Source organism: Furipterus horrens, unplaced genomic scaffold (assembly GCF_987537825.1).
Source record: "Furipterus horrens unplaced genomic scaffold, mFurHor1.1.pri manual_scaffold_2, whole genome shotgun sequence".
Lineage (NCBI taxonomy): Eukaryota > Metazoa > Chordata > Mammalia > Chiroptera > Furipteridae > Furipterus > Furipterus horrens.
This window is the reverse complement of record NW_028327172.1, coordinates 30,449,126-30,476,325: the sequence shown is the minus strand read 5'-3', so window position 1 is coordinate 30,476,325 and position 27,200 is coordinate 30,449,126. Positions and strand designations below refer to the sequence as shown.

Sequence of the window (27,200 nt, the reverse complement as noted above, 5' to 3'; positions counted from 1 at the left end):
ACTATCGAGAGAAAGAGAGGGGAGAACTGACTTTAGGTAGGATTACTGGGGAAGGCTTCCTCACACAGGTGATGTTTGAGCATATGCCTGAATGCAGGAGTCAGCCATGCAAAGATAATATTAATGATCACTTAAATTTTTAATGATGGACACTTTGCATGCCCTGGGCACTGTTCTAAATTCTTTCTATTAGTTAACTCACTTAATCCTTATAATACTCCATACTAATCCAACAAGGGAGATGGGTATTATGGGCCCCATTTTACAGAAAGGAAAGCCAGAGGCAAGGGAGGTTAAGTCACTTGGGCAAGGTTTTAGGTCCAGTAAGTGGCAAAGCTAAATGTTGAATTCAGGCTCTTTTGCTCCAGAGCCCACGTTCTTGGAACAACTAGTACAAAGGCCCTTGGGATCAGAAAAGTTTAAGGGGCTCAGAGATGGCCGGTGTGGGTGGAGGTACCAGAGGGGACGAGAGAGCATTGTCAGGGCCAAAGTGAAAGCCTGGTCTTCATTTCAGCCCCGGCTGCAGCACCTAGTCCTGAGGGGTCTTTCACGCCATATTGAGTTAGGGTTTTATCCAAATTGCATGAGGCAGTGTGGTTGGTTGAATAAAGAGTCCCTCCCCCTAAAAATACTCCTGTTCTAATCCCCAGAACCTGTGACTCTGTGCAACTTTGTGGATGTGATTAAGTTAAGGATCTTTAAGTGGGGAGATGATCCTGGATTAACCAGGTGGGCCCGGTGTAATCATAAGTGGTTATGAGATGCTAGCTGCTGACTTTGAAATGATGTAGGAAGGGGACACACCTAGGAAAGCTGGAAAAGGCAAGGAAATGATTCTCCTCTAGAACCTGCAGAAGGAGTTTGGCCCTGGGAAAACTTGGGCTTTGGTCCCGTGAGCCCCATTTTTGACTTCTTTAGAATTAAAGTTGGTACATTTGTGTTGTTTAAAGCCACAAATTTCTTGTAGCAACATCAGGCAACTATTGGGTTGGCCAATGTTTTTCTGTATGATGGCTCTAGTAATGCTTAGTTGTCTTGAACTTCGTTTGAAACAATTTTGTTTTGTCAGTGTGCGTTAAAAAAACAAACAAAAAAACCTAACCAAATTGGTGAATTTTGGTGTAGCCATTTAATATTGAAGATGAAAGAGGATATGTAATATTTTCAATGTATCATGCTTTATTATTTCAAGACAGGTAAAAATGTTGCAACTGAAATGCAAAAATAGATTTGTGAAGTGTATGGAGAAAGTGCTGTGACTGACAGAATGTGTCAAAAGTGGTTTGTGAAGTTTCTTGGTACTATTGACATTTTGGCTGACTAATTCTTTGCTGTGGGGCTGTCTTATGCATTGGAAGATGTTTAGCAGATTCCCTCACCTCTACCCACTAGAAGCCCATAGCTGGAGATAGCCAACAGACTCAAAATATCCAAATCAATAAAGTTATTGATGGAGATGAAAAATGTGCCTTTTATAGAAAAAAAAAAAAAGTAATGGACTTCTTGGCCAACCCAATAATACAGGCAGCTATTTGAGGGTTTTAAGTGACTGATATATGATTTGAGTTTGAGAACGATCTCCTTGATTCTCAGATTGATACATCGGTTAGAGGGAGAAAGAGTCAGAAAGAGGGGAAGCCAGGGGAGAGGAGGAAAGACACGGGTGGAAGCAAGCAAGCTGAGATACTGGGTTTGCTGCAGTCGTATACTCAAGAGGCTTGAGGGTCCTGGTGGTGACAGGGTGGCACTCTTGGGCTTGGCGATGAATGGAAGTGCTCGGAGGCACCTGAGAATTCGAGAACCGGCAGAGGAGGGCATGACAAAGCTTCCAAGTAGTTGCAGAGCCAGGAGGAAGACTGGAAGACAGCAGGGCCAGAAAGACAGAATGCTTCCAAAGCAGGAGAGAGGACCTCTGGGAGGCTGCCAGAGGTCAGTTAGGCTGAGGATGGAGAGCTGGTAGTTGGATATGGCAAGATGCAAAATTTGAGATGTGTCAGCACGAGTGGTACTATGTACTGGCCAGAGGTCTCTCTCCAGACCGAGCCTGTCTCATTCAGCATGGTACAGAGCCTGCTGCAGAGAACATGCTCGACAGATGTGTGCTGGAATGGGTGAAGGACTGAATTTTGAAGTGGAGAGAAAAAATCACTCTTAGCTGGGGCTCCAGAAGCTTCGCGGAGTTCGAAGAATGGGGCTGGGCCTTGAGAGATGGGCGGGGTTTGGATAGGCATGGATGGGGTGGCTGGGACTCCAGGTGGGAGAAAAATTGAGATGCAACTACATGATGGAGAAGCTCCTCACCTGTGCCTGGCACTCAGCGCTCACCCTGGGGCCTGAGAGGGCTTTGCTCAAGCATGAACTAATAGCCACTCTTGGAGGGGGTAGTTCAGGGAGCCCAAAAGAATATCTGCTGGCTAAGTGCGATCATACCCAAATAGACTCCTTGAGAACCTACCAGGCACCCTTTGAGATGAATAATCATAAAGACACAATTTAATTTACTGAAAACTGAGTGTTGCTACCCTAGGACATGTAAGAGTCAAATTATTTGCAGCAATGATTAAAGACCAATTCTCTGCAAAATTGACATTTTTATTAAAAACAAACAAACTTCAGTAAAGGGGGATTGTAATTTTTGCCCTCAGTTGTAAGATCTTGTTTGGGAGAGTGGTGTTGGGGTCCCCCTGGGAAAGTATCGAGACTTGGAGCCCCGCGGAGGCCAGGCAAAGGAAACGAAGCCTGTAAGACTTGACCAGAAAACTGGGTAAGCTGGATGCATACATGCCTTGATGCTATAGCCAGTGGGCCCCAGTGAGAAAATGCTTTATGTCCTTTGAAGCTTTTCCTGTTCTTTTACCTCGCTTGATCACTTTAACGTACCAGCAGCAAAGGTTTTAACTTAACCCAAAATGAACTCACCCTCCCTATTTTACAGTCCTCTGAAATCTTTGTGTCCACCACACCCTGACCTGAGAGAGAGTTCAACCTTCCTTCAATTGTTATCCCTGAACAATACCTGTTTTCTGTAATCAGCTCTGTTTAACATTGATTGATGAGCTTATGTGCATGCTATATGTCCTTCAGCTTAACTGCACTCAATAAAAGTCCTTGGAGGAAGGCAGTCGAGGCATTTGTCTCAGACATTTGCCGGTCTTTCCTCCCCTAGCGCAAGCTGCCTGGGAAGCCTTCATTTCATCTGCGACACCAGGGGATCTCTGTGGGTTGGGGGCTCCAACAGAGTAGTAGTGAGAAATTGGTGGAGAGGGATCTAATAGCCAGAGAGCAATTGGCTTTGAGTTCAGGAGCAAGCAGCATTTCCAATGGTTCATTTTAAGGGCGACATTAATGTTTAATATAATTGGATTAAAATCTCTGAAGAGGAGGTCAGTTTTCAAAGAAACACAGCAAGTCTGCAAGAAACCATACCCACAGCTCCCTGTTTGGACAGATACACCTGTTTCTTGGAGCTTCTGCTCAGACTAGAGTTTCAGGTGTCCAGAAAGCTTTACTGTCCCTTCTTAGTGCAGTGTTGAAAGGGCAACAATTGCAGTCTCCCTGGGAGACTGAAAGTATAGACACCCTGTGGCCCACACAGATAGATAACTGGCCAGGGAGCCCTCCCCAGCAGTGACTCTGGAACTAAGTAGCTAACAAGGCATGTAATTAGATTAATGCATGTGATCTAAGAGCTGAACGACATGCCTTTTAGGACAGTGGATGTAAAGAAGCTTCATAGAAAGCAATGCATTGAGGCATTCCACAGTATTACTCCTGTTAGGAATATTCAGAATACTTGCAATAATTGAGAAAAGAACCTCCTCCAGTGGCCGTGGCCAGCGTGGCTCTGGTAGGTGGTTAGTATCAGGCTGCAGTGGTGGTGAGCAGGCACAGGGCCTTATTCACCACTTGGCTGCTGCTGGTTTACCTGGGACTGATGCCGCTTTGTAATTTCTCTCTGATGCGGAATGTTGTGGAAGAGATTTTTTCCCTTTCCCACATTACTTTCTTGGCTCACATAGTGACCAGGCCTGCCCTACCTTAATAGGCTAGTTGTTTCTGGATGGGTCCCCTTTAGCTGCCCTCTTTCCCTCCTTCATCTCATTTGGACAGAAAGAAATTGCCAATTGGAAGCTTTCCAAGCCCCTTCCACCTGCCCAGGTACAGACTTCTGCAATGCAGAGCCCCTGACCCCTCCTAGTATTGGGTCATGCCCCTCACCTCTGACCACTGGGACCGCAATAAAGCAGATTTTACCTCCCACCCTCCCCTCATTTCATACTTCTCGTTCATTCCTCCTCCTCTGTCTGAGCATTAATGCTGCCCTCTTGGTCCCCAAGTGCCAGATTTGTGCAGCTTCTAGGGTAAAATGTCGCTGAGGCCACCAAAGTAATTTCTCATTGAGGCTCTGACAGTTTGCTAATTAATATGATTTTGGTCATTGCAGCCTGTGTTGAAGTTGAACCAATTTCCCAGGGGTGGAAAGTCAGACATTAATTCACTAAACCATCTAAATTACTTGCATACGAGAGAGAAGATAATTTCATCAGGAGTCTTTTCCTGTGGTTTGACATCTAGCTCTGTGGGTTGTGGACTTTTAAGAGCATTCTCTAGTCTTATGACAGAGGAACATGGATTCCTGACAGAAAAGTTATATAATTAAGATTCCCCCCATTACACACAGACTTAAGCTGTGTGTCTGCCTCTATGAGGGGAGGCGGGTTCTATTTGGAAGCTGGGAAAGAAGTCACCAGCACTGTTTTCTATCAGGCTGAATACGAGCTTATCCAGAAAAGTGTTGCCTTCTGCTTCTCTCAGGCACAACTGTCTTTGCCCACGAACCACGGGAGCTTACCTTTGAAACATTAGCTGCTCACCCTAGTAATTGCTCCATCCTCTAATTTAATGAAAGCCTATTAAACCGAAACAATAATTAACATGAGACATCATCTCTGTAGGAGGTTTGCATATTAAAATTACTTGCATTTCAATGCAGGCAGATTTTTATTCTTGAAACACAGCATTTGAAGCCACATGTAAAAATGATTTATATTGAACAATCATAAATTAGAGCTCGGCGGTTAACATGGTACCCTACTGTTTACTATGGAATTTGAGTCGATGTGGCAAGGTCAAGGCCAATGCAATATTTAAAATGTCTCTTTCACAACTTAGAATTAGGACTGTGCACAAAAGGGAACTGATTATAATTAGGTCAGCCCACCGCTCTGAAATTTTCAAGCAGGCTAGAGATCGTACTTCAATATATGGAAGAGTTTAGGGTCCTGGAGGAGGGATGCCCCTTAGGTAGGGGAGACCTGGCATGGGAATGGAATGGAGTGAGAAAGTTTAATGATGATTTCTTGTCTGGGGTTAGGGAAGCTATTCAGAAATATATAAAAAGAGCTGCAAAGTGGGAGTCAGAAGAGGGATCTTGGGCAAGCCACTTCCATAAGCCAGAGATTCCTTATCTTTTAAGTGAGAGTATTAATGCCTACCCAGTGGGTTATTATGACTATGAAATGTCATCATGTATAAAAATATATTGGCAAATGTTAAACTTCACACTTTAGGGCGTAGATTTCTGAGCCTTCTTTGAAAAGCTTCTCAGAAACATTGGTTAGGGGAAGGGAAATACTGAGCATGAGCTGTGCACTAGTCATGTTCCACATATTCTTTCTTTTCACATTTTTAAAAATCCTCACCTGAAGGCATTTTTTTTTCATTGTTTTTAGAGAGACAGGAGGGGAGAGAGAGAGAGAAATATCGATGTGAGAGAGAAGCATCGATTGGTTGCCTCCTGTATGTGCATGGACCAGGGATTGAACCCATAACCCAGGCATGTGCCCTGGCTGGGAATTGAACCCACAACCCTTTGGTTATGAGCCAACACTCCAACCAGCTGAGCCGCACCAGCCAGGGCTCCACACGTTCTTTCATTATTCCTTACTGAATCCTACAAGATGGGTGGTATTACACCTGTGTTACAGGTGAGGCAACTCCAGGGTGAAGGAAGGAAGCTGAGTTATCCAAGGTCACCCAGAGTTTACATGGCAGAGCTGGTGTTCAGACACTGGTTGGGCTGAGACAGATGGAGGGGGCTGCAAGGCAGTGGTGCATCTGTTCTCTTAGCAAATTTCAGATATACAACACAGAGTTGTTAACTCGAGGTGTCGTGCTATACATTACACCCCTAACGCTTACTTATCTCATAACTAGAAGTTTATGCCATATGCAGTGCAGTCTTAATCATATTAGATCTTTTCACCAGTCTCCTCTTTTTTGTTCTCCTGCCTTGTGATTCAGATAAGGCTGCATCCATCCATGCAATGGCTCTATTCAGAGGCATCCAGCTGAGCTGGGGGTGGAGGGATAAGGATTGCTGGCGGGTTGCAGTGCGAGTGTGAGGACCCAGCCTAAAGAGGAATGGTTACAGCGAGCTAACGTCTTAGTGACGGGGAGGTGTTGGCGTTCCTTACTGGCATTTGAAATGTTTATAAGAAGAGCTCAGCTGCCTCACCATGCCTGTCTTAATTACTAAAATTATGGGGGCACCGGAATCTCTTTTGATTGAGTCACATAATAATTACAAAAAATTGATTAATATCGTGTGTCACAGGGTTCCTTAGGCTTAGTCCCCTAACAGAGGAGTGGGGGGTGCTCAGCGGGCTTTATTATTCCTTAGCTCATTATTTAAATGTGCTTTTTCTCAACAAATTGGGGTCATAGTTGAGTGTCTTTGATAAACTTCTTTTGCTATATTATGTTCCAGATTTTGGAGTCAAGCTAGATTAATTATTAATGCGATACACATTTGGTTAGCTCTACCATGTGCCAGGCAGTATGCAGTGTATGGAGTACGTGTTGGTAAACTATTCTGCATGGAACTTCCCATTTAGTGGGCACATGGCCATTCATAAAATGATTACACAGATGAAACCTTGATGATAATGAAAATACAATGAAAAAATTCAGGGAACCCAAGCTGGCCAGGGCTTGTCGAGCAAACTGGACTGAAGGGGTAGCAGTGAAGCTGGCACCCAAAGAAGAGGGAAGAAGAGAGAGGTCACTGTAGGTGGGAATGCACCGAGGTGGGGAGGCGCAGAGCCCCGGGAAGAAGGAAAGCCTTGTGTGGCGGGAGTGTGGGAGTGCGAGGGGGTTAGGCGAGCAGAAAGAGATGGTGAAAAAGCAAACAGGGCTGCCAGGTGAACGCCACAGAGTGTCAGGCGAGAGTCAATTTTGTCTCCATTCAGTTGCCGTGAGCCTGGGCCGGCCATAAAACTTGTCTGCGCCTCAGTTTTTTCACCTATAAAATGGGGAGACATTGATATTTCACTCACAGAGGTGTTTACAAGTAGATTGTTCATAAATAGTCCCTGAGTGAATATACTTGGTCAGGCACCAGGTGTATGATGGTGAATGGTCTCTTTTCATGCTCCAGCATTGAGATCACACACACTGGTGACTAGCACATAGAGCACCATGAAGAGCGTGCTGTGTAGAACCAGCCTGTCATTTGGAATCTCAGCACCATGTCTTCCAAGCCCAGCATCTTTCAGAACATTACCTAAATTCTATAAGCCTTAGTTTTTTATTGTCTGTAAAATAGGAAAATAATAAAGTATTGTAAGTGAAATGATATGTGCAAAGCAGTTAACCTTGCATTTGGCAGCATAATAAGCCCCACACATTTGCTTTTTGTCATTCTGGCTTCTGGAGCTAATGGGGGTTTAATGGGATGTTATTATGAACTTGTTAGTGGAGACAGAAATTCCTACATATTTAGTGGGACTCTCCCGGTATCCCCACTACTTTCGCATTGTGACTGGCTCCTTTGAGAGCTGTTTGGATCAATAGCACCTGATGTCCTCAAAGAAGGGCTTCAGGACCTAACATTGGGACACATGTCCCCTCCTCCTGTCTCTTTCCCCCCTTCCCTCTGCCTCCAGCAGGACTTGCCCCATGGATGGCTGTCCTGAATTGGCAAATTTCCTCAGTGCTCAGAAATGAAAAGCCAACAGCCATTTCAAATGAACAAGTGCTGCTTTACCTTTTGGGACCTCTCTGACCACGAACTTATACCGGACTCAGGACGTGTGCCATGTCCTGTATTAGGACTCTGCCCCGCGCTGAGGTTCTCCGTCGAACATGCTGTAATTACGTCAGATGTCTCCTGGAACCTCCATCAGTCAAGGCTGAGGCGGGCTGCCCCCGGTGTGTGTGCTCTGTCCTGTTTCTGGCCGCTGCTGTTTTTGCTTGTTCAGTTCACCAGTCGTTGGAGAGTTCTTTTCAATATTAGGTCTAGTAGATGCTTTCCTGCTGGACTTTTAGTGAGAGAGATGCAGAGAGAGAAAAACGTAAGGATAATGGAAACACGTGAGTGTTCACATCTGCCCAGCGATCCCTCGACGCATGCCCTCCCCCGCTTGGTAAATGTTCATTCATTTTTTTTGACTCGGGCTCAGTGATACATCCTCCACGATGTCATTCCTAGCCTCCACGGGCCCTCTACTTCCTTTGTGCGTTGCCCTATCCTACCTGTTGTCGCCGGGTGACTGGCTTGCTTTGGGAGCTACCCTCGAAGGCAGTAATTGTGTTCTTACCCTCATGTTCCCCTGTGCTCAGCACAGTGCTTGGCACACAGCATCTGAGTGTTGACAATGAGCATCACCAGCCTTCTCACCCTAGAGGTCAGGGAAAAGAGAAATGGGGCTGCTTGTGTATTAGGGAAGGGTGTGAACGAGTCATTTATTCTTCCCTTCTCTGTTCTCCAGGCTCCTCCCCCAACACCTTCTTACTGGTGTTGAATCATCGCATTAGCATTTTTAGTGTTCCTTTCAAAATGACTAGGTATAGCTGGTTCATCCCAGGAAAGAAAAAGCGCTTAACCCTTGCTGCTGAGTTAGCACTCCTTAACAAGATCATGCAAAACCTCTGAGTATTTGGAACTACATTCTTCCTGCCGCCCGCATCTTTTTAAAAATGTGAAATGTTCACCCTCAGTGGCGGCTGTGTGGGAAATTACTGTGATTCAGGGGTAGCCTTCAGGTGCACTGCCAGAGGTCACAAAACAAAAAGCCTTGCAAACAGACCAAATTCAGGTGCTTGAATCATGCGGCTTATTACATCAATTTAAACTATCCAGGTGGAAGCAAGGGAAGGAGATGGAGCGGACTGACACACTTGGCACAGGGTACAAATCAGGGGGAAGGGAGGATAGGAGATCCCACAGGATTTGTGGCTTTCCTGTTGTTCATATATTCAACTTTTCTCTCCCTCTGCCCTGTCAGCTGTGTTACTGATACTGTGGTTACGTGGGCTGGAGCTGAGGTTATAAAACAGGGGGTCTAGTAGAAATGGAAATCTACTCCCTGAATTAAAAACAACAACAACAACAACTCTTCCCATTCACCTAAGACCATAATACATCCCAGAGAAGCATTTTTGATTACTGGTTCATAAGGTGCAATTGACAGGTCAGCTTAGAGGATCTTTAGGGGGGAAAATTAAAAAAGGAAGGAGGTCCAGAGGATGGGAGGTGTCTGAAGCCAGCTTGCTCTCTCTATTGGAGAAGCTCAGGGGAGAGTACATCTGCCAACAGCTGTAGTTCGCCAGTTAATTTGGTGATCAGTGATGGGTTTTATTTAACATTTCTCAGAGTGAATGTAGGGCCACAGAAGGAGTGGAATGGGTGTCAAAGTTGGGTGTTGGATTTAGGGATGACATAGCTGTCATTCTGAAGGTGGCATGATTGGTACATTATGAGTTGGTCCTTCCACTCCTGTCTCTTTGTAAGCAACACTCTTATTCAGTTCTTTTTCATCTGTGTTCAACACACTTATGTTCCATTTATTCCATGTTTGTTGACCACATTTCACAGGTTTCTAGCTTGCTATCTATATTTAACATGTCCTATGAGCTTTATCCATTACACTTGCTTTTGTTGTTCTCTCTAGCAGAAGTGAATATTTTAAGATACAGCAAACATACATTATAGTGGTCGAATATGCAAGTATAATATTCACTGTAGGGTCTCAATTGCTTTTCATTGGTTGCTTTTTTAACTCCAGGAAAAAAGCAGGCTACTGCAAAGTAGCTGACATATCACTATTTTCAATAATTGACAACTTTACATTTATGTTGATCTGAAAAATCAGTGGCAGAGAAATATTGTAAAATTCGGTGTGTACTAGATAGAAAACACCCTCAGTAGCCTATCTCCCCCACCCCCCCTGTTTTGCTATGCAGGTTCATTTAATTAATAGACAAAGTGGTGAGATAGGAAAGAAGGTGGAGATCATGGAGTTCAGGTGTGGAGGTGAGGCTCTGGAGGTCAAGGGTCATATGCTGGGGGCCACAGCGAGGTATCTGCTCAGATCAGAACAGTCTTCAGTCCTTGGAAACATGGTCCACTTTTCTTGCCTCTGTACCCTAGGAAGAAATGAAATGACTTTTTTTTGTGTACTTTTAGCGGGTGCATTATTGTAAACATTTACTCAAAAGAGTGTCTCTGAAAGTGAGGATGTATGTAAAATCTCTATGTATTGAAATTGATGTTTTTTCCATCGCACTCTGGCGAGTGTTAATGGAGTCTTTACTTCAATGTGCCAATCATTTACAAAGATAAATGAGAAAAGCTGGTAAAGGAAATGTTCTGTTGCCTAGGAGACCTGGGTGGTCAGAAGTGTGGTGGGACTGGATTAGACCATTAGATGAGGTGTCCTGTGCAGAGGAGGGGCTGAATTGGCGCTGAACATCATTTTAAAAAATTTTGTAGCTCTGGCACTTGTGAAGTACCCATCTCTCTCCTAGTTTTCCCAATGAAATCCCTTTGTTCTGACTAATATTTGTGGTTACTTGAAGGAACAATATCAATGACAGAGATACGTGGAAAATAGGTTAATTCAGTAGGTCTTTATTGGATGGCTGTTTTCCGCCAGGCACTAAGAACTGTAGCTACAACAGTGAATAAATAAATTATGCCGGCCCTCATGGAGTTTGTAGCCTAGTGGGAAAAGAAAGGAAATAAAGTGAGAAACATGAAATAGATTATGATATAAGGAAATGACAAATTGATCTCAATACATATATTAAGATAAGTGACATGGTGAGAATAACCAGAGTGGTGTGTCAGACACTTATGGAGAGCCTGCTTTGGAGGACCTGACTGGGAGGTTGCATTTGCAGCGAGAGTTGGAGGAGGAAGAGCCAGGCCTGTGAAAAGAACACTGTGGGTAGAGGGACAGGAGAGGGGCCCTGAGGCAGGAGTGGGCTTGGGGAGCTCTTCTCGCCACCAAGAAGGGTGTGATATTAGGTGGGAGAGGTAAGCAAAAGTTAATTTACATTGCCTTTCAGACCATGCTAAAGAGCCAGGATTTTATCCTGGGAGCAATGGGCAGCAATTAGAAAGTTTTAAGCAGGAAACTGAAATGATGCTGATATATGCTTTTAAAAGAGCCCTTTGCTATGCAGAGAGTGGAAAAGAGAATGAATTATGGAAGCAGGGAGACAGTTAGGGAGCTATTGGGGGTGCCCTAGAGAGACATGATGGCAAGTTGGACAAGAGTTTTAAGAGTAAAGTTGGGAAGAAATAGACAGACTCCACACATGGGAGCGCTCATGACTTGCTATTGGATTGGATAGGAAGTGTGGAGGAAAGGGAAGAATCAAGGACAAGTTTTATTTCCTTGACTTGAGAAACTGGGTGGTTCCATTTACTAAGCCTGGGAACTTAAGGAAAAAGTTCCTTTAGAGGGTTGAGGAGAGAACAAGAGCTCTCTTGTGGCCACATGCAATTTGAAATGCTTATTGGACATTAATATGGACATACTAAGAAGGATATTGAATATATGAGCCTGTTGCTTAAGGGAGAAGTTGAGGTTGCAGATACAATTGGGGGGTCATTTGGCTATGGAGGGGGATGATACCGCCCAAGAGATGAGAAAACCCATAACCAATACAGTATTTATACCCCTTTTCCCCAATGGGCATTGCTTATCGATCATGGCCTTCTTTTCATTGGGCCCAAGCTTCAGAATCTTCTGAGCTCTCTAGGCAGTCACTACCAATCAGTGGATTGCTAACTGGTGACTAAAGAGTAAATAGTAAAGAGGAAAAAATAAGTACACATATAAGTTAACCTTGAGAGTCAAATGTATTTTTTTTTGCTGGCACTGAATTCTAGGTTGAATTTATCATGAAGATCTTTGTCTGGCAGTAATGATAAAAATAATGTTAACAAACGTTTGCTAATGATCTTTAGTTTACAACAAAGCGATTTGTTTGTACATTTATTAACGTTTGAACATCATCCTGGACAGTCTTTGGCTGGGGTTTCGTAGACGGTATAGAAGCGTTCTCTAAGTGGCTCTCTCTTATCTCAGCGCTTGACCAAAGCTGACAGCATGCCACTTAACAGTACAGCAGTGAAGGCCTTCTTTTGGGCAGAAAAACAGATGTTGTCCAGGTAGGTTTATGTTGGTTGAGTCATCTTCCTGGGTTGGGTGCCTCCATGGGAGAGGACTAGTCTTCGTGCCATTCAAAGCCTGGCTTGCGCGGATGGTAGACTGTGGCGCAGACTTGAAACAGCTACTTATGGGGTTACGGAGGATTAAGCTCAGGAGGCCCCGACTAATCACCTAGTCCACATCCTCATTTTACAGATGGACAAACTGAGGCCAAACCAAGGTCAAGAATTCAAGGATTTCTTTTTTGTTAAAAGCCCCTTTTCAGGATGAGGTTCTCAAAGGTCCACTTACAAGTCTGTGATGCTGCTTGGGTGATCTTTTGAAGTAATGTGGTTTTCAAAGGCTCCCCCTTGCAGCCCTGGAGTAATAACCAAGTAGTTCTATGGTCAGTGGACGTGATTTGGGAATGAGAGAAGTTCCACCAAACCTGCCTTTGGTGTTCAGGTGTCATTCTTTGAAGAGTTTTCTCTAACTGGGCTCCCTGGCTGCCCACTTTCTGATGCTAGCAAGTGTAGTGTAAAATTAAGTAGAAAATGCCCAGTTTATTATGACAACGGTGAATCTGAGCATGAAATGATGAATGTCTCTCATTATGCGGATGTTGCAGGAAGGTTTCTGTCCAGGAGCAGGATTAGCTGGACTCTCAGACCTCTAGGCCTATTGAACTGGCCTGAACTTTCAATAAATATATCATGAGAAAAGTCTTACCCACTGAATGTTTACAGAGCAATTCCAGGCACTTGTATAAACCACGAGCATGACTTGTATTTATTCTTTAAGCAGAAGCAGAGTTGTCTGGAATTATTAAAGCTAGTGCATCTCTTTGGGGTATAAAGCAAGGACAGATTTCCCGGATGCATTGTGGAGAGAAGGACACAGAGTCCATGGGAAAAGTGGAATTGGAGCCTGCAGAGTGGGTTGGATCCTGCTAGACTAAGGATTCTCTGAAGTTGGCACCCCATTTTTTGCCTATTATCTTATTTGCAACAACTTAATCTGTTTGCAGCAGGCCCAGTTGCTCAGGGTCTTGTCAGAAAGTCACTGGCCGATTGTGAACCTGTCCAAGTGACAGGTGGGCACCGTGGCAGAGATGGCACCTCTGGCTTCTTCATTGAATGAAAGCAGCTCTATGGCGTGGTGGATGGCATCTGAAAATGAAAAGTGTTGACCACAAGGGAAAATGAAAACTGCAACCTGGATCCTTTGCACGTGGCATTTTTAACTGTGCATCTTTTTCCCTCTTCCTTCTCCTGTTCCCTCTCCTCTCTTTCCTTCTGTATTCTTTCCTTCTCTTTATCCTCCCCTCTTTCCCCACCCCGTTCCTCCTGCTCTTCCTTTTTGACTCCTAGATACAGAGAGAGAGATCCACGCAGCCCCTCACGTGAGTGAGAAATTAATCCAGCTGTTCCGGAACAAGAGTGACTTCACCTTTTTGGCTACAGTACAGCAAAAGCCGTCAACTTCAGGAGTCATACTGTCCATTCGAGAACTGGAACACAGGTAAGAAAGCTCTCCCCTCAAAAATCTATGTAGAACTAATGGAGTGCACAGAATGCCTTTGTATTTAGAGGTGATAGCTCCAAGAGAACATTCAGCTAGCTGAGCCCCCATTTCTGTTAAACACATCAATAAATTTACTTTGCACTGAGAATTTCCTTTGGGCCAAGTGGCTTTCTTGTTTGCTCTCCAAGGACCACTCATGAATGTCTTTCTTACCTGTCATCTATCTTCTGGGATACTTTACTCGTATAAAACCACAATTTGTCCATCATATTTAGCCCATTAGGCAAGTTAATTTTACTAAGTATTTATTATGTAGAACTGTGCTTGACACTGGGAATATAAAGGTCAATGATATAGACTTTTTATTCTAAGGATCATATGAGCTAGCAGGGAAGATAGATAAATACTTATCATAAAGTATTATAGGTGCAATGCTAATAATTTTTATTTAAGAAATAAAGGTAATAGTAGTTAATCCCACTAAGGGCTGTGGTAAGCCACAAAAGGCTTCAGGAATGATGAAGGAAGAAAAGTGAGTAGATATTTGACAGGCTAAATGGAAGGAGTGAAACATTGGAAGAACAGCATCCTAGAAATAGGTAGGTGGGTGAATACAGTAGTACCTGACATAATTTTGAGCACTGATAAGTGCCAGGCATTGGTCTAAACATTTTACACTAAACTTATTAACCACGTGAATATTTTAACTCATTATAAGTGAGATACTGTAGGTTTTTTTGGTTATGTGAGTTAATTTGAGGCTTTTTGGATTTTCTTAATGTCCTCGACTGGTTTAAATATATAGGTAATACCTCTTTTATAAATGCTTCTGATAGAATCAGCATGAATATATTATGGGCTCATAATTTGATTCTGGGGAGGCTGGGAACTCTTTTATTATTGAAAATGTTCATTTTTTTTCTTTCTTTGATGTTGTTATTCAATTAATTTTAAGATCTTCTTTGGATCAGCTTATATTTTGCCAAATCATATATTTCATTAGGTTTGCATTTTAGAGACAAAGAGTTGGACATTTTATTCTCTTACTTAATAATAATTTTGTATTTGTGGTTATATCTTTTTGAATTTGTACTGTGAAATATATGTATCTTTTTCTTGACTAGGGTCATCATGAGATTGTGTAATCTATTTTTTTTAATGAAATAGCTCTTAGTTTTTTTCGATCAAGGTTACTCTTTTTCACTTTAAATTTATTGATTTCTGTTTCTTACCTCCATTTCAATCATTTCGTTGGTATTTTTACTACCTTCTTTAGTGTTTGTTTTCAGTATTTTTGTTCACTGAATGCTTTATATTTTCTTGTGGGCATTACTTTGAATATAGCCCATTAATATTGCTATATGATGTTTTCATTTTCTGTACTTTCCTATAATTTTACGTTGCAGTGGGATATCCTCTTTGATCCAACTTAGAGGAGTTTTAAAAAATTTCAAAGTGATTAAATTAAAAATAGTTAATGGGTTACTTCTGGTTTTATTTACAGACATAAAAATGTGCTGTAAGACTCTTAGACTTTTGAATTTGCTAAACATTTTATTCTGAATTTGAGTTTTGCTGAAATAATGGTCATGTAACATGCTCAATGTTTTAATTTTGCAGAGCATATTTAAAAAGAATGGGTAGCTCTAGTTTGTATAGATACTTACAGATACAACTTTGTATTTAATACTTTTCAGTTCTGTTATTTGTCTTCTATGCCTACTTATTTTTACTTGAATTATGATATTCTGAGAGAGGTAGATTAATAGCTTCTATTGTGATTAGAATCTTATCATATTCTCCTTGGGTAGGTTGAAGAGCCAGGCAGGCCTGGATATGTCATGCATTTCCTGTACCAAATTTCGCTGCCCAGTACAGGGAATTTGGCCTAGTTGTGGATGAATGATAAGAGAACATGGATATTGGAGTAACTAAGCAGTCTTGGGATATTTCCCTTTTAGTTTGTGCCCAAATATGTAAGAGTAGTGCAGATAAGAGGCTTGATCATCTAGGGTATTTTTTTTCCCCCTTCCAAGTAGTACTCTTGGGCCCATAATGTGCACTCAGTAAATAAATATTGAATATATAGATGATTCATTTTCTCTCTCTCTCTGTTTAGGGCTGCTTAGAAATTCATAGCTACTTTCAAATGTCCACGTGGAATATGTTGTCCTAGGCACAGATGTTGCCCTGGATATACTTACTACAGATTGACGCTGCACAGGACAGTGAAAAGGGCAAAGGTGTTGATATCTGGAGACTGAAATAAATAATACCTTGAGTTTTTTTTTTTTTTTTTGTGAGGATTAGAATTATTTGCAAAATACCTAGCATAATTCTTGGCACAGAGTAGGAACACAACAAAAAAGGCCATTTTAGTTTTAAGTAGAAATAAAAAAAGCCATGGTGGTGGTTGCGGTAGTGACTTTGGTAGTGGCCTTGGTGGTGGTGGTGACATTGACATTTGATATTTACATCTGATGCAGAGGGAAAACAGGATACTGAGGAGTGGCCAGATAAGCAACAGTAACTTCCTCTAGTTCAATGGTTAAAGGGAAATGATGTATGAGGGGGGACCTGCAAAAAATCTGGAATTATCTTCTGGAGGGCGGGACCCTTGTAGTACTGGCTTCCCCAGCTAGGGGAGTGTTCTAGGAACCCTTCTGTATCAGTGTACCAGCTGGTGGTGTTGTGAGAGGCTGCATGTGGCTTCAGTGATTTTTTTTTTTGGGGGGGGGGGTCGTGGGGGAGACTCTTTCACCATGTTTGCTCATTTCATGATGGGTGATTTACGACCACACCTGCCAACACCAGGCTGAGTGCTTGGCAGTTTTTGACCGAAAACACCATGACCCCTGTTCCCCACCCTCCCTCTTCACCCAATCTTGCTCTAAGTGAATTTTTTTTTTGTTTATTTTCCTGGATGAAAAGAGTCCTCAAAGGGAATGGTTTTGCCTGTGGGGAAGAGGTGAAACAAAAAATGACAGAAGCACTAAGCGGCATCAAAATCAACAAGTTCAGAACTTTTGAGCAGTGAAAAAACACATCTCAGTCTGTGTATTGCATCAGATGGAGAGTACTCTGAAGGCGACTGAAGTTTAAATATGTAAGAATAAATAGACAATTTTTATTAATAAATTTCTGGTTTTTTTAGGCCCCCCCTTGTATATCACCCAGACTTGATGGTGGTATTCAATTCCCGAAGTTCACCTTTGCTGATGAGCACAACAGGGGGACAGCGTTCAGAGTCTGAACACTATCCCTAGCCATTGTGTGTACCACAGGAAGTGATCATCCAATTGCCTTTTCCAGAAAAAGTGCAATTTCTGCTAGGCTTCTGGTTATTCTCAGACAAGGCTGTTATTGAATTAATGGCAGAAGAGTTCATTCAGTGGCAGTGGCAACTTCCCTTCTAGGCAAAGGCGGGCATCTCATACTTGGTGGGGGTTCAGCAGCCAGAGGTGGATCATTTGAGAGGCTGTGATTCCTTAAACTAGGGTGACCTTCTTGGCACTGCAATACCTGCAAACGTCCTGGGTAGCTGAGCCAATTGAGTTCCCATGACTATCTTAGTTAAATAGATAAATGAAATGGAAAACTTAAGTGTGAAGATGATCGAGAAATGTACCTAGGGGCAGTAATTGAAATAGACTCTTATGTAGCGGAATGAGCACCCTTACTCTAATCTGCGTTTCTAATTTGATGGATTCGTTTTTTTATACCAATAGAACACATTGGAAGAGCAACAAAAATGAATCTGTCTTGCTGAACTGTCTTAATGACAATGTCTTAATGACATTGTGGATTTAATGTTTATTTTTTTGTAATTCAAGTGTGTTAATATAGGGCTTTGTTAAAATGCAAAGCTTAATTAACATAGATTAAATCTAACTGAACATTCTGCCAGTATATGCAACTCTATAAGACATAATGGTAAATCTTCTGTTTTTCAGTTTTATTTCTAAGTGATAGATAAAATTAAATCCAAGCATAATTACATAGGAAGCCGAGATCTAGGCACTCAAGAAATGTCATCTCCCTTCTTCTGGCTTCTTTTGACAATTCTTAATTCCTTCCCCAAATATTCAGAAGTGAAAAAAGTAGATATGCGGACCTTCTGACCAGTTGAAATGGTAATTAGGTGTTTCATATCAAGAAGTTGTTACAGGTAATCCAAGCTAATGGATTGTCCTAATGAAATGTATTTGGTAACTGCAGTAGGTTTACCTTCCTAATTATGAATTGCTTGAACTTATATATAAATGCTTTGGTACTGTCAGGTAATTTGCTAAGAATATCATAATGAAGGGTAGGAAATTCCAAGATGAAGCTAACCCAAGAAAAAACATTTTTCTTGTGTGATTAACAATTGGAGATTGACTTTGGGTGACAAACACACAATACAATATACAGATGATGTATCATAGAATTGTACACTTGAAACCTATATAATTTTATTAACCAGTGTCACCCCAATCAATTTAATTTAAAAAGACAGTACATCTCCAGAAATTGAATATCTTACAAACATTTAGAAGTTTAATTTCTTCCTCAAGGAGATATAGTATAAGGCTTATATATATATTTTAAAAACGTAGATCTTTTCTACTGTTAAATTGCTAACATTTAGGAAGGAAGGGAGCAAAGTTGAAATTGGAATCTTGTCTTAATGCAGATCTATTCATGCTGCTTTCAAAGTATACAAATGGTCTTCACATTCTAAGCATAAATGGAGAGGCTTTAGGGTTAGAACTATGCTCTGGTTAGACTGTGAGCTCCCTTATCAACATTCAGGAAATAGTCATGAAAACCCACCCCATATCATGTGTGGTGCTAGATGCTGGGCTGTGATTGTAAAGCATGCAGTGCAGGAGAAACACCACCGTGTATGGCTAGTGCCCTGCTAGGGGGAATCCAGGGAGCGGAGAGCAGTTTACCTTGCCTTGCCCAAAAGGAATGGAAAGTCCTTTCACTGAGAATTATGTTTATTAGGCCAAGGGGAATAAGTAGAAATGAGCCAGGAGAAGATGAATGGAAGAGGGTTCTGGGTGCATGCAACGTAAGAGATGGAGATCATGGTTCATGAAAAGAACTGAAGAAAAATTCAGTGTTATTGGTGGGTGGGGAGGGTCTGGGTGGGGACTAAGGGACAAGGTTTGGGAAGAAGTGAACCTGGAAGGATCGGGTAAGAGGCCAGATTATGAATGGCTTTAAAATCAATGCACAGGGTGTTAGCCTTTACTCCAAGGGCAAATGGGAGCCGTGAAAGATGTAAGTGAAGGTGTCGCATGATGCGATTTGTGTTTTAGAAAGTCACACTGGCTGCTTAGAGGAAAATGGCACGGAGAGGGCAGCACAGAGACGGGGACCAGTAAGGAGGTTGCTGCTGCTGTCCGGAATCCAGATTCTAGCTGAGAGGCTGAGTCCAGACTAGGTCAGATAACAGTGGTACAGATGGAGAGCTGTTGATTAAGAGATAATTAGGAGATGGCGGGAACTGATTGTAGTTCTGTGTGGCATGTTGGAGGCTGGAGGGAGAGGAGTCAGGGTGATGCTCAGGGTTCTGGCTCAGGTTTCGGGGGAGTGATGTGCCTTGAGAAGAAGGGTGGGGAGGTCATGCCACAAATGCAGTTCTTTGAAATTTACTTCATTGAAGGTTTCAGTTGAATGCATTAACCAAACTCTAGAGCAGCTGAAAAGGGTAGTGAAGAATGGGAAATACTCCCTGGTGAACGGGACCACTTACTGCTGAATGGAAACTTCTTGAAGAACCCAACAGCTAGAAGCTGAAAATGTGCATCATCTAGAGGTGCTTCCAAATGCCGGGAGACAGGACACCTGGAATCTGGGTTTCCATCACTTTTATTTTTATGCGTAGTGAGTGTAGATACAGCTTGAAGGCAGAGTTTAAAGGCTTCTGTGTGCCTAAGAAAGTAATTTTCAGACAGAAATGAAAATGAATGGCAGAGTCTCATGTCCAGAAAATGAGTTTTTTTCCAGGAACACACTAATTAAATAAAATTTAAATATTTGTCAGAAGAACTGAAGCTGTTCAGATGACTTTTGACCTTAATTGAAAATGAGAAGTATTATAGCAAGAGAGTGTAATGTTTTGGGCAAATTGCTCTTGCTTGCGTATATGCATGTAAAATTTTGGATTGCCTAATGTTTTAGAAATGGACAGACAGCAAATGTAGCCATTAACCTTTACTTTTTAGTAAAGTCACAATTTCATTAGTATTTATGCATAAAATCATTTGAGTTCAGTGGAATTCTTCTAGAGAATTAAAAAAAACCTGTCTTCTTTGACTTTCTTTAGAATTAGTAGTTGTGAAACATCCCAAACATCCCCCTACCTGGGTAATATTTGGTTCTGTGGAGAGAAATGTGGATAGATGAGCCTTGTCACAGATGAAGGAGGGACTTCACCCCTGACTTGCTGAGTGTTAGGTGGAAGGCGCCCCAGGCTGTCAGTCACTGATGAGGGTGGTGCTGGGCTGGGAGTCAGAAGACATGGGCTCCAGTCTCTGCTCTGTCAGTGAATACCCATGAGACACTGGCCAGACCCCTCCCGGTACCTCAGTTTACTTAGCTATCAAGGCGGAATTTACTCATTTTAAGGTACTAACCTGTGTCAGACACTAACCTGATCATAGGCACATTGGTGGATTGTGCAGTAGTGAAGAGGGCATGCAAGGGACCTGTCCTCAGGCAGCTAGTATTCTAGCACGGCAAATCAGAGGGTGCATATGGACACAATTAAACCAAATGATAAATGTCGTGCAGGAAAATAAAACAGGGTGAGAGGAGAAGATAGGCCAGAGAGGAAGGGACAGTTGAACTGAATCTAAGAAAAAGCCAGCTATGAGGAAATCAGGAAGACGGGTGTCCAGGGAGAGCAGACAGTAAGCATGATGGTCCTGCAGCAGGACCCAGCCTGGCGTGCTCAGGGGCTAGACTGAGGGATGGTGTGTATGGGGCTTTGCAAGGTGAGGACGAGGACAGCGGTGGCTCGAGGTGAGATGACAACAGTTACAGCTGCCTTGACAGTTTTACCATGTGTGAGAGAGAGAGGGCTTCTTAAATGACAGTGTGGTATTTACACAGGCTCCATCATTTCAGGTTCAAAATGATTCATTGAGCCCTAGCTATATGCAAAGAAAGTTTATATGCGAAGAAAGTTTACCCATCCATCAGACTTGTTCCTTGGAAATCAAAATAACTTCTTAATTTGTGAAACTACAACAATTACACAAATGAACCAATAAACTCAATTAGGTTTTTTTAATTACCTAGATTCCCATTCCCACTTTTCATCACTGGAGTTGGTTGCCAGTAATCCTAGCCTGGTAGGATGATTTGGCAGTTTGCCATGTGAAACATTATCATTTCACCTGGAGATACCATAATGAGGTTCTTCTAGCTGTTAATAGCCTCTCTTGAGAGGTGGAAGGCCTCATCCCCAAGAAGACAGACATGGCACAGAGGTGGACAAGTGTGTGTGGTGTGGAAGTGAGGCGCTGTGAACAGGGCCTTATGGCTGGAGTGCAGCCTGCAGAGCAGGAATGGCAAAGACTTGGGGTGCTGATGTTGGCAGGCTACTGATGAAAGGAGACCTTGCAGGATTTGTTAATGAGCATGGACTTTATGTTATAAGATAGAGGTTGAAACTGCAGGCCTATAATTGGCTTGCAGAAGTGCTTTATTTGGCTCACGTTGAAATGGTCGCCACAATATTTTTCAACTAAAATTTTTTAATCATCATGAATTAGTTGCCAACACTTAAAAATTGGGTGATCTGGCCTGAAAATCAGCTTTCCAGCTTATCTTATACATGGGTGCAAGAATTTCACTTTTCTTCTAACTCTACATTAATAATAATAGTAAAAGAAGTAATAAAGCCCAGCAACCAACACATGGGCTCACAGGGATAGGAAGACAATTGGGAAAGCTAGTGGAAATCTGAAGAATGCATGTCCTTGGGAACATAGATTAAATTATCTTTTTCTGGATATTGTATATTCAGTGTCTTGAGTTTATCTTGATTCAAACCAACAAGCGGTGGGAATGCTCTGTAGCTGTTCCCAGCATTCAGAACATGACCGTGTACTTTTTAAAAGAACAGATGAATTCATCTGGTCCTTTTTGACTTCAGCATTGTTCACAGAAGAATACTGGGCTGGACAACGGAGCTGTTGGTCTGTCTACCCTCATAGGGTGACAGCTGTCTGACTGAATTTGCGCTTCTCCTGACACAGTGAAAGGGGAGGCAGAATTGACTGCTACCTAGAATGTGCCTGATACTTGACCTCATTAGCTCATTTTGTCCCCATCACAACTGAGGTGAGATAGGTGTTATTTTTCGATCTTTGAAATCAGGAAGCTGCTGGTCAGTGAGGTTGAGTAATTTATACAAGGTTATGTAGACAGAAAATGGCAGAGCCAGAGTACAAAGCCCAAGTCTGAAGCATTTGAAATATGACCCAGGAGGGTGCTTAAGGACTTTGACCCAAATTCTTATTATTACATAAATATCATTTCTTCCCCTATGGTAAGCTTCATGTGAGTGATTCTAGTTTCGCTGAGCTGGCCATGTAGAGATTGAGGCAATTCCAGTCTGACTTGGCACACATCACTGCCTGGCACGGGAGTTCCCCCAGTAGGTTCTAAGGAGCACCGGGCCTGCAAGATAGTCTTGTAGAACAAGAGTTAGGAGGTGAAATAAACTTGAGAAAGAGGACACACCTTCTTGGAGAATCTCAATGAATGTTAGCATAAAGGCTCTTTAAAACCATGTAATAAGGTACTAGGCACTGTGTTAAGCACTACCAAAGCATTGTTGCATCAAATCTATACAAACAGTGAAGTTGGTTCTACAATTATTCCCACTTCATGGATGAGGAAACAAGTATAGAGTGTCGGTTGCTTTGTCAGGGGTCACCCAACTAGTAAAATGATGGGCATCTGGCCCTCAGCACATTTTCTTAACCAGTACATTGTTAAACGAGCTTACCATAGCATTTCCCAAACTTATATTTATCATGCAGTGCTCTGGGGAGCATAATTTAGTATCATTTGGTTGAATTAGGCTTCTAACAAACACTGGGAAATGCATGTGCAGCATTGATTCAAGGCCACCTGCGCAGTTGGGTTAGAAAGAAGTAGTTTGGAGAGTCTCAGAACCTTGAACATGGTGGAATGGGTGAGTGCGCCAGGGAACTGGTAGTAAGAGGCCACACAAGGCTTGATGGCATTGAGCCAAGTTCGTGTCTCCTTAGTAACTGGTTCTTGCACTTTGCCTTTCTGTGGTGAGCAATGCCTGCTGAAAAGGCTATTGTCCAAATGCTCCAAACATGTCCAGTGCCCAGCCAGGTTTTTGTGTGCACTGAGGGCAATGCCTGCTGCCCTTGCCACCTGGCACGTTCAGAGGCAGGAAGATGGTGCCAGGCAACTGCGATATTACTTGTCAGATGAGACTTCTTAGATTGATGAAAAGGTGCAGGCGAAGGTAACATTCCTGAGCTGTCTAGTCAATGAAAAACACAACCCACAGGCTTTACTGTTGTCATATTCCCTTAAGCCAGAGTGGGTCCCAGAAATGGGTGGACTGGCTGGTAAAATTCAGATGCTTTACATTTGAGGAAAGCCATGAGAATTTATAAGAATCTTTTCCCACTTCTTTTGTAAAAACTCTGAAATATGGTAAGTACAACAACGGCACGGGTTCAAAATTACTTCCCTTTTCATCTTTTGGAGTACCTGGGGGACTCAAAGTATTGTTTACTACGGCTCCATGGTGCCTCAGCGATGTGGAGGTAGTCCCCCTGACCCCTTGAGGTCTTTCCAGGGAAACTGTTTAGGAGGATCTGTGGTGGGTGTTATTGGAGGGTGAGATGAGGTTCTCCATTCAGACCAGGTAGCCATTGAACTTGAACCCTAGGACAGTATTCAATGCTGTGTTGATGGCCCAGGAAGTCTGCCTACAGACATTTCGAGCAGCTGTTTTGAGGCACAACTCTTGGTGCTCTGCTGTTTTTGGAAGACTAGAATAATTGCTTATTTACATGCCTGGAGAACAGTGAGGTTTCCGAATAAAGCCTGAGGTTAGGTCGCTGCAGGTACACGCAGAACTTAGGAGGTGGGTCCTTTCCTGAGCACGTTAGTGGAAAGTGGCCAGCGCTGTGTGCCCATGTGCAACCGTGGCCGGTCCAGCGTCTTCTGTCAGCTGTGCTCTCTTCTTTACTCCTCTGAAGAGCTTCTAAACACCTTTCAGAAACCAAGTGCTGTGCTAAGTGGTGGGGAGGTTGAGATGAGCCTTTGGGTAGACAGATCCGTCAACAATTACAAGCCACCAGGTAAGAGTTATAGAAGGGGCCAGTCATATCCTGTCGCTCCTTTGCTCAGCACCTTTCAGTTATTTCCTTATGGATTCAGTATAAACCCCCAAAGCTTCACCATGGCTGCAAGTATCTTTGTGATCTGGCCCCTACTTGGCCCTCCGATCTCATCTCCTGCACCTCCTACATTGTCACTCAGCTCAGCCATAGAGGCCTCCCTGCTGTTTCACATACTTGCCTCTGTCCCAAGGCTATTGCACTCATTTCTGTCATCTGAGAACACCATTCTCCTGCAGGATTCACGCATTGCTTCATTCAGACCGCCTTTCATGTGTTTATGCCTTACTAGAAAAGCCTTCTCTGACAGCTGTATCTATAATAGTGCCCCTCCCCCGCTCCTGCCATTCACTAGCCCCATTGCCCTGCTTTATGTTTTTAAATTTTATCATCATCTTACACAACATATATTTCATTGATTCCCCCTCTTCCATGACATAAGCAACTCAGATGCAGAAACTCCAGTTCTGTTCTTTGCTATATCGCCAGCACCTTAAACAGTGCCTGGCACCATTCAGTATTTATTATTATTATTATTATCTTAATCCTCACCTGAGAAAATTTTTCCAGCACTTTTTAGAGAGAGAGTAAGAGAGAGAGAGAAACATCAATGCGAGTGAGAAACATCGATTAGTTGCTTCCTGTATATGCCCAGACAGGGCACCAAGCCTGTACCCTAGGTATGTGCTCTGACTGGGGATTGAACTCTCAACCTTTTGGTTATGGGATGATGCTTCAACTAACTGAGCTGCACTGGCCAGGGTGCCATTCAGTATTTACTGAATAAATAAGAGAGAAATTAAATGCTGTTGAAACACAGAGAAGGAAGCCACTAACTCTTTCAGGGAAAAGTCAAGAAAGGGCTTATAGAGAAGGTGGTATTTCACCTGGAACTTGATGCATAAGTAAGAGTTGGCCCCGTAAAGGATGTGTGGGCTGGGAAGGTAGGTGACGGTAGGGAGGGACTGAGGCTATTTCTGGGTGTGACAACAAAAGCAAGGCATGAAGTATTAAGCCTTCCCTCCTTCTACTCTCCTCCCTCCTCTGGCTGCCTCTAGCACACAGATTACTAGCTGGAAGAATTTACCACTGAGAATCTTGTTCTCAGGCTCCCACACACAGTAAGATATGTCAAGTACCTGATTGAGCTTAAGCATGATTATGGTGAGGTTGGGGATGGGTGGCTGTATTCATTCTAGTTCAATGAGTATTATCAGCTTATAAACAGCTTTTTATACAAGTTTACAGGGTTTTCAGATCCTGGCAGAAGAATTATAGAACATCTTCAATTGATTGTAGGGTAATAATCTCCATCTCCAAAAGGATTTGTTATGATTGTAAAATGTCCAGCTGTTTTCATATGTTTAAAACTCAGTATGAAGTTCGAGGTCCACTTGGTTTTTTTTTCTTTCTTACTTTGATACTTGGAATTTTAACTGAACCTCTGTAGCTAGATCTTTAAAATTAGATAATGTTCAAACACTGTAATTAAGTTTTTTAAAAGGGCAGCAATAACTTAGAAACCAGCAGGCTCAGCCTGGCTTCTGTAGTGATTCACATGTTGCTAATCTGAATACCAGTGCTTCTCTCTTGATCATTTACCTGCTACTGGGAACACTTGCTTAGCCAATGAGGATGAATCATCAGAAAGCTCTTAAATATTCTCAAAGAGATGAGCTGAGGGCCATTCTCTAGATCTCTCTGGGTAGGCAGTAGTAATAGGTCCAGATCTTTTGTACTTTCCTCTTCTTTAAAAAACATTTTATTGAAGTTTGATTGACATACAAAAAGCTGTACCTGTTTAGTATATACAACTTGATGAGTTTGGAGATAAGTATGTATCCATGAAACCAACACCACAGTTTGTACTATCTACATATCCATCACCTCCAGAAGTTTCCTCCCATCTCATTATTATTATATTATTATTATTATTATTATTATTGTTATTATATAATTTATTTTACGTTTGTGTGTGGTAAGAACACTTAACATAAGATCTGTAGTCTTAGCAAAATTTTAAGTATACAATACAACATTTTTAACTCCAGACTCTGTGCTGTGCAGCTCTTTTCTTCAAAGAGGCTTATACTAAGGGTATCAAAGTGCTTAAGTGAGTAACTGTGTTTAGTCAGGTTCATAGCAGGCTCATGGGTGGCCCCAAGGCAGAACTGAGAGCCAAGTCAGGCTAGCAGTGGGTGGGAACAGGTCATGAGTTGGTTGGTGGTTGAGGCTATACTGGGTCAGTGAGCATATACAAGTTTGATGATTATGTGGAGTAGTAGGTTGGAAGCCTGGCAGAAAGACTCCCAGAAGCTTGCAGAAATTGAAGAGGTCAAGGTCAAGAGGATGACTTAGTACACTGGCTTAATCAGAACTCAGGGAACACTTGGTTAATGGCCATCAAGCCCTCCTAGAAAGAAATCAGAGTCGGCAGCCGTCCGTCTCGAGAGACGATGGTGTAGCTTCTTGAGAGTCTATCTGCACCGCCGAGAATGGTTGTGCAGTCCAACTCGGGAGTGACACGGTATCTGTCTCCTCCCGTGTTGAATCGACATCTTGCGATGACGCTGGAGTGTCCTCTCCAGTGAAGCTGAAGCTACAGAGCCTCGAGAGACTATGGTGTAGCTTTTTAAGAGTCTATCTGCATCGCCGAGAATGGCTGTGCAGTCCGACTCGGGAGTGACACGGTATCTGTCTCCTCCCATGTTGAATCGACATCTTGCGATGACGCTGGAGTGTCCTCTCCAGTGAAGCTGAAGCTACAGAGCCTGGGCAGGGTGATATGGAGGGTCTGCTGTTGCCCATGCAGCAGACCCCCCCTCTCTTCGCAGCTGAA

General features: G+C 42.7%; 1 protein-coding gene across 2 annotated transcripts in view; it reads left to right on the top strand.

Moving 5' to 3' along the window:
• The window catches only part of NELL1 (neural EGFL like 1), a 755,205-nt gene that overhangs the window by 59,054 nt on the left and 668,951 nt on the right, over positions 1-27,200 (top strand). For both annotated transcript variants that reach the window (XM_090263151.1, XM_090263150.1), the window contains one exon: positions 13,814-13,964. In XM_090263151.1, the coding sequence (XP_090119277.1) occupies positions 13,814-13,964 (151 nt within the window). The remainder of the gene's footprint in view (positions 1-13,813; positions 13,965-27,200) is intronic.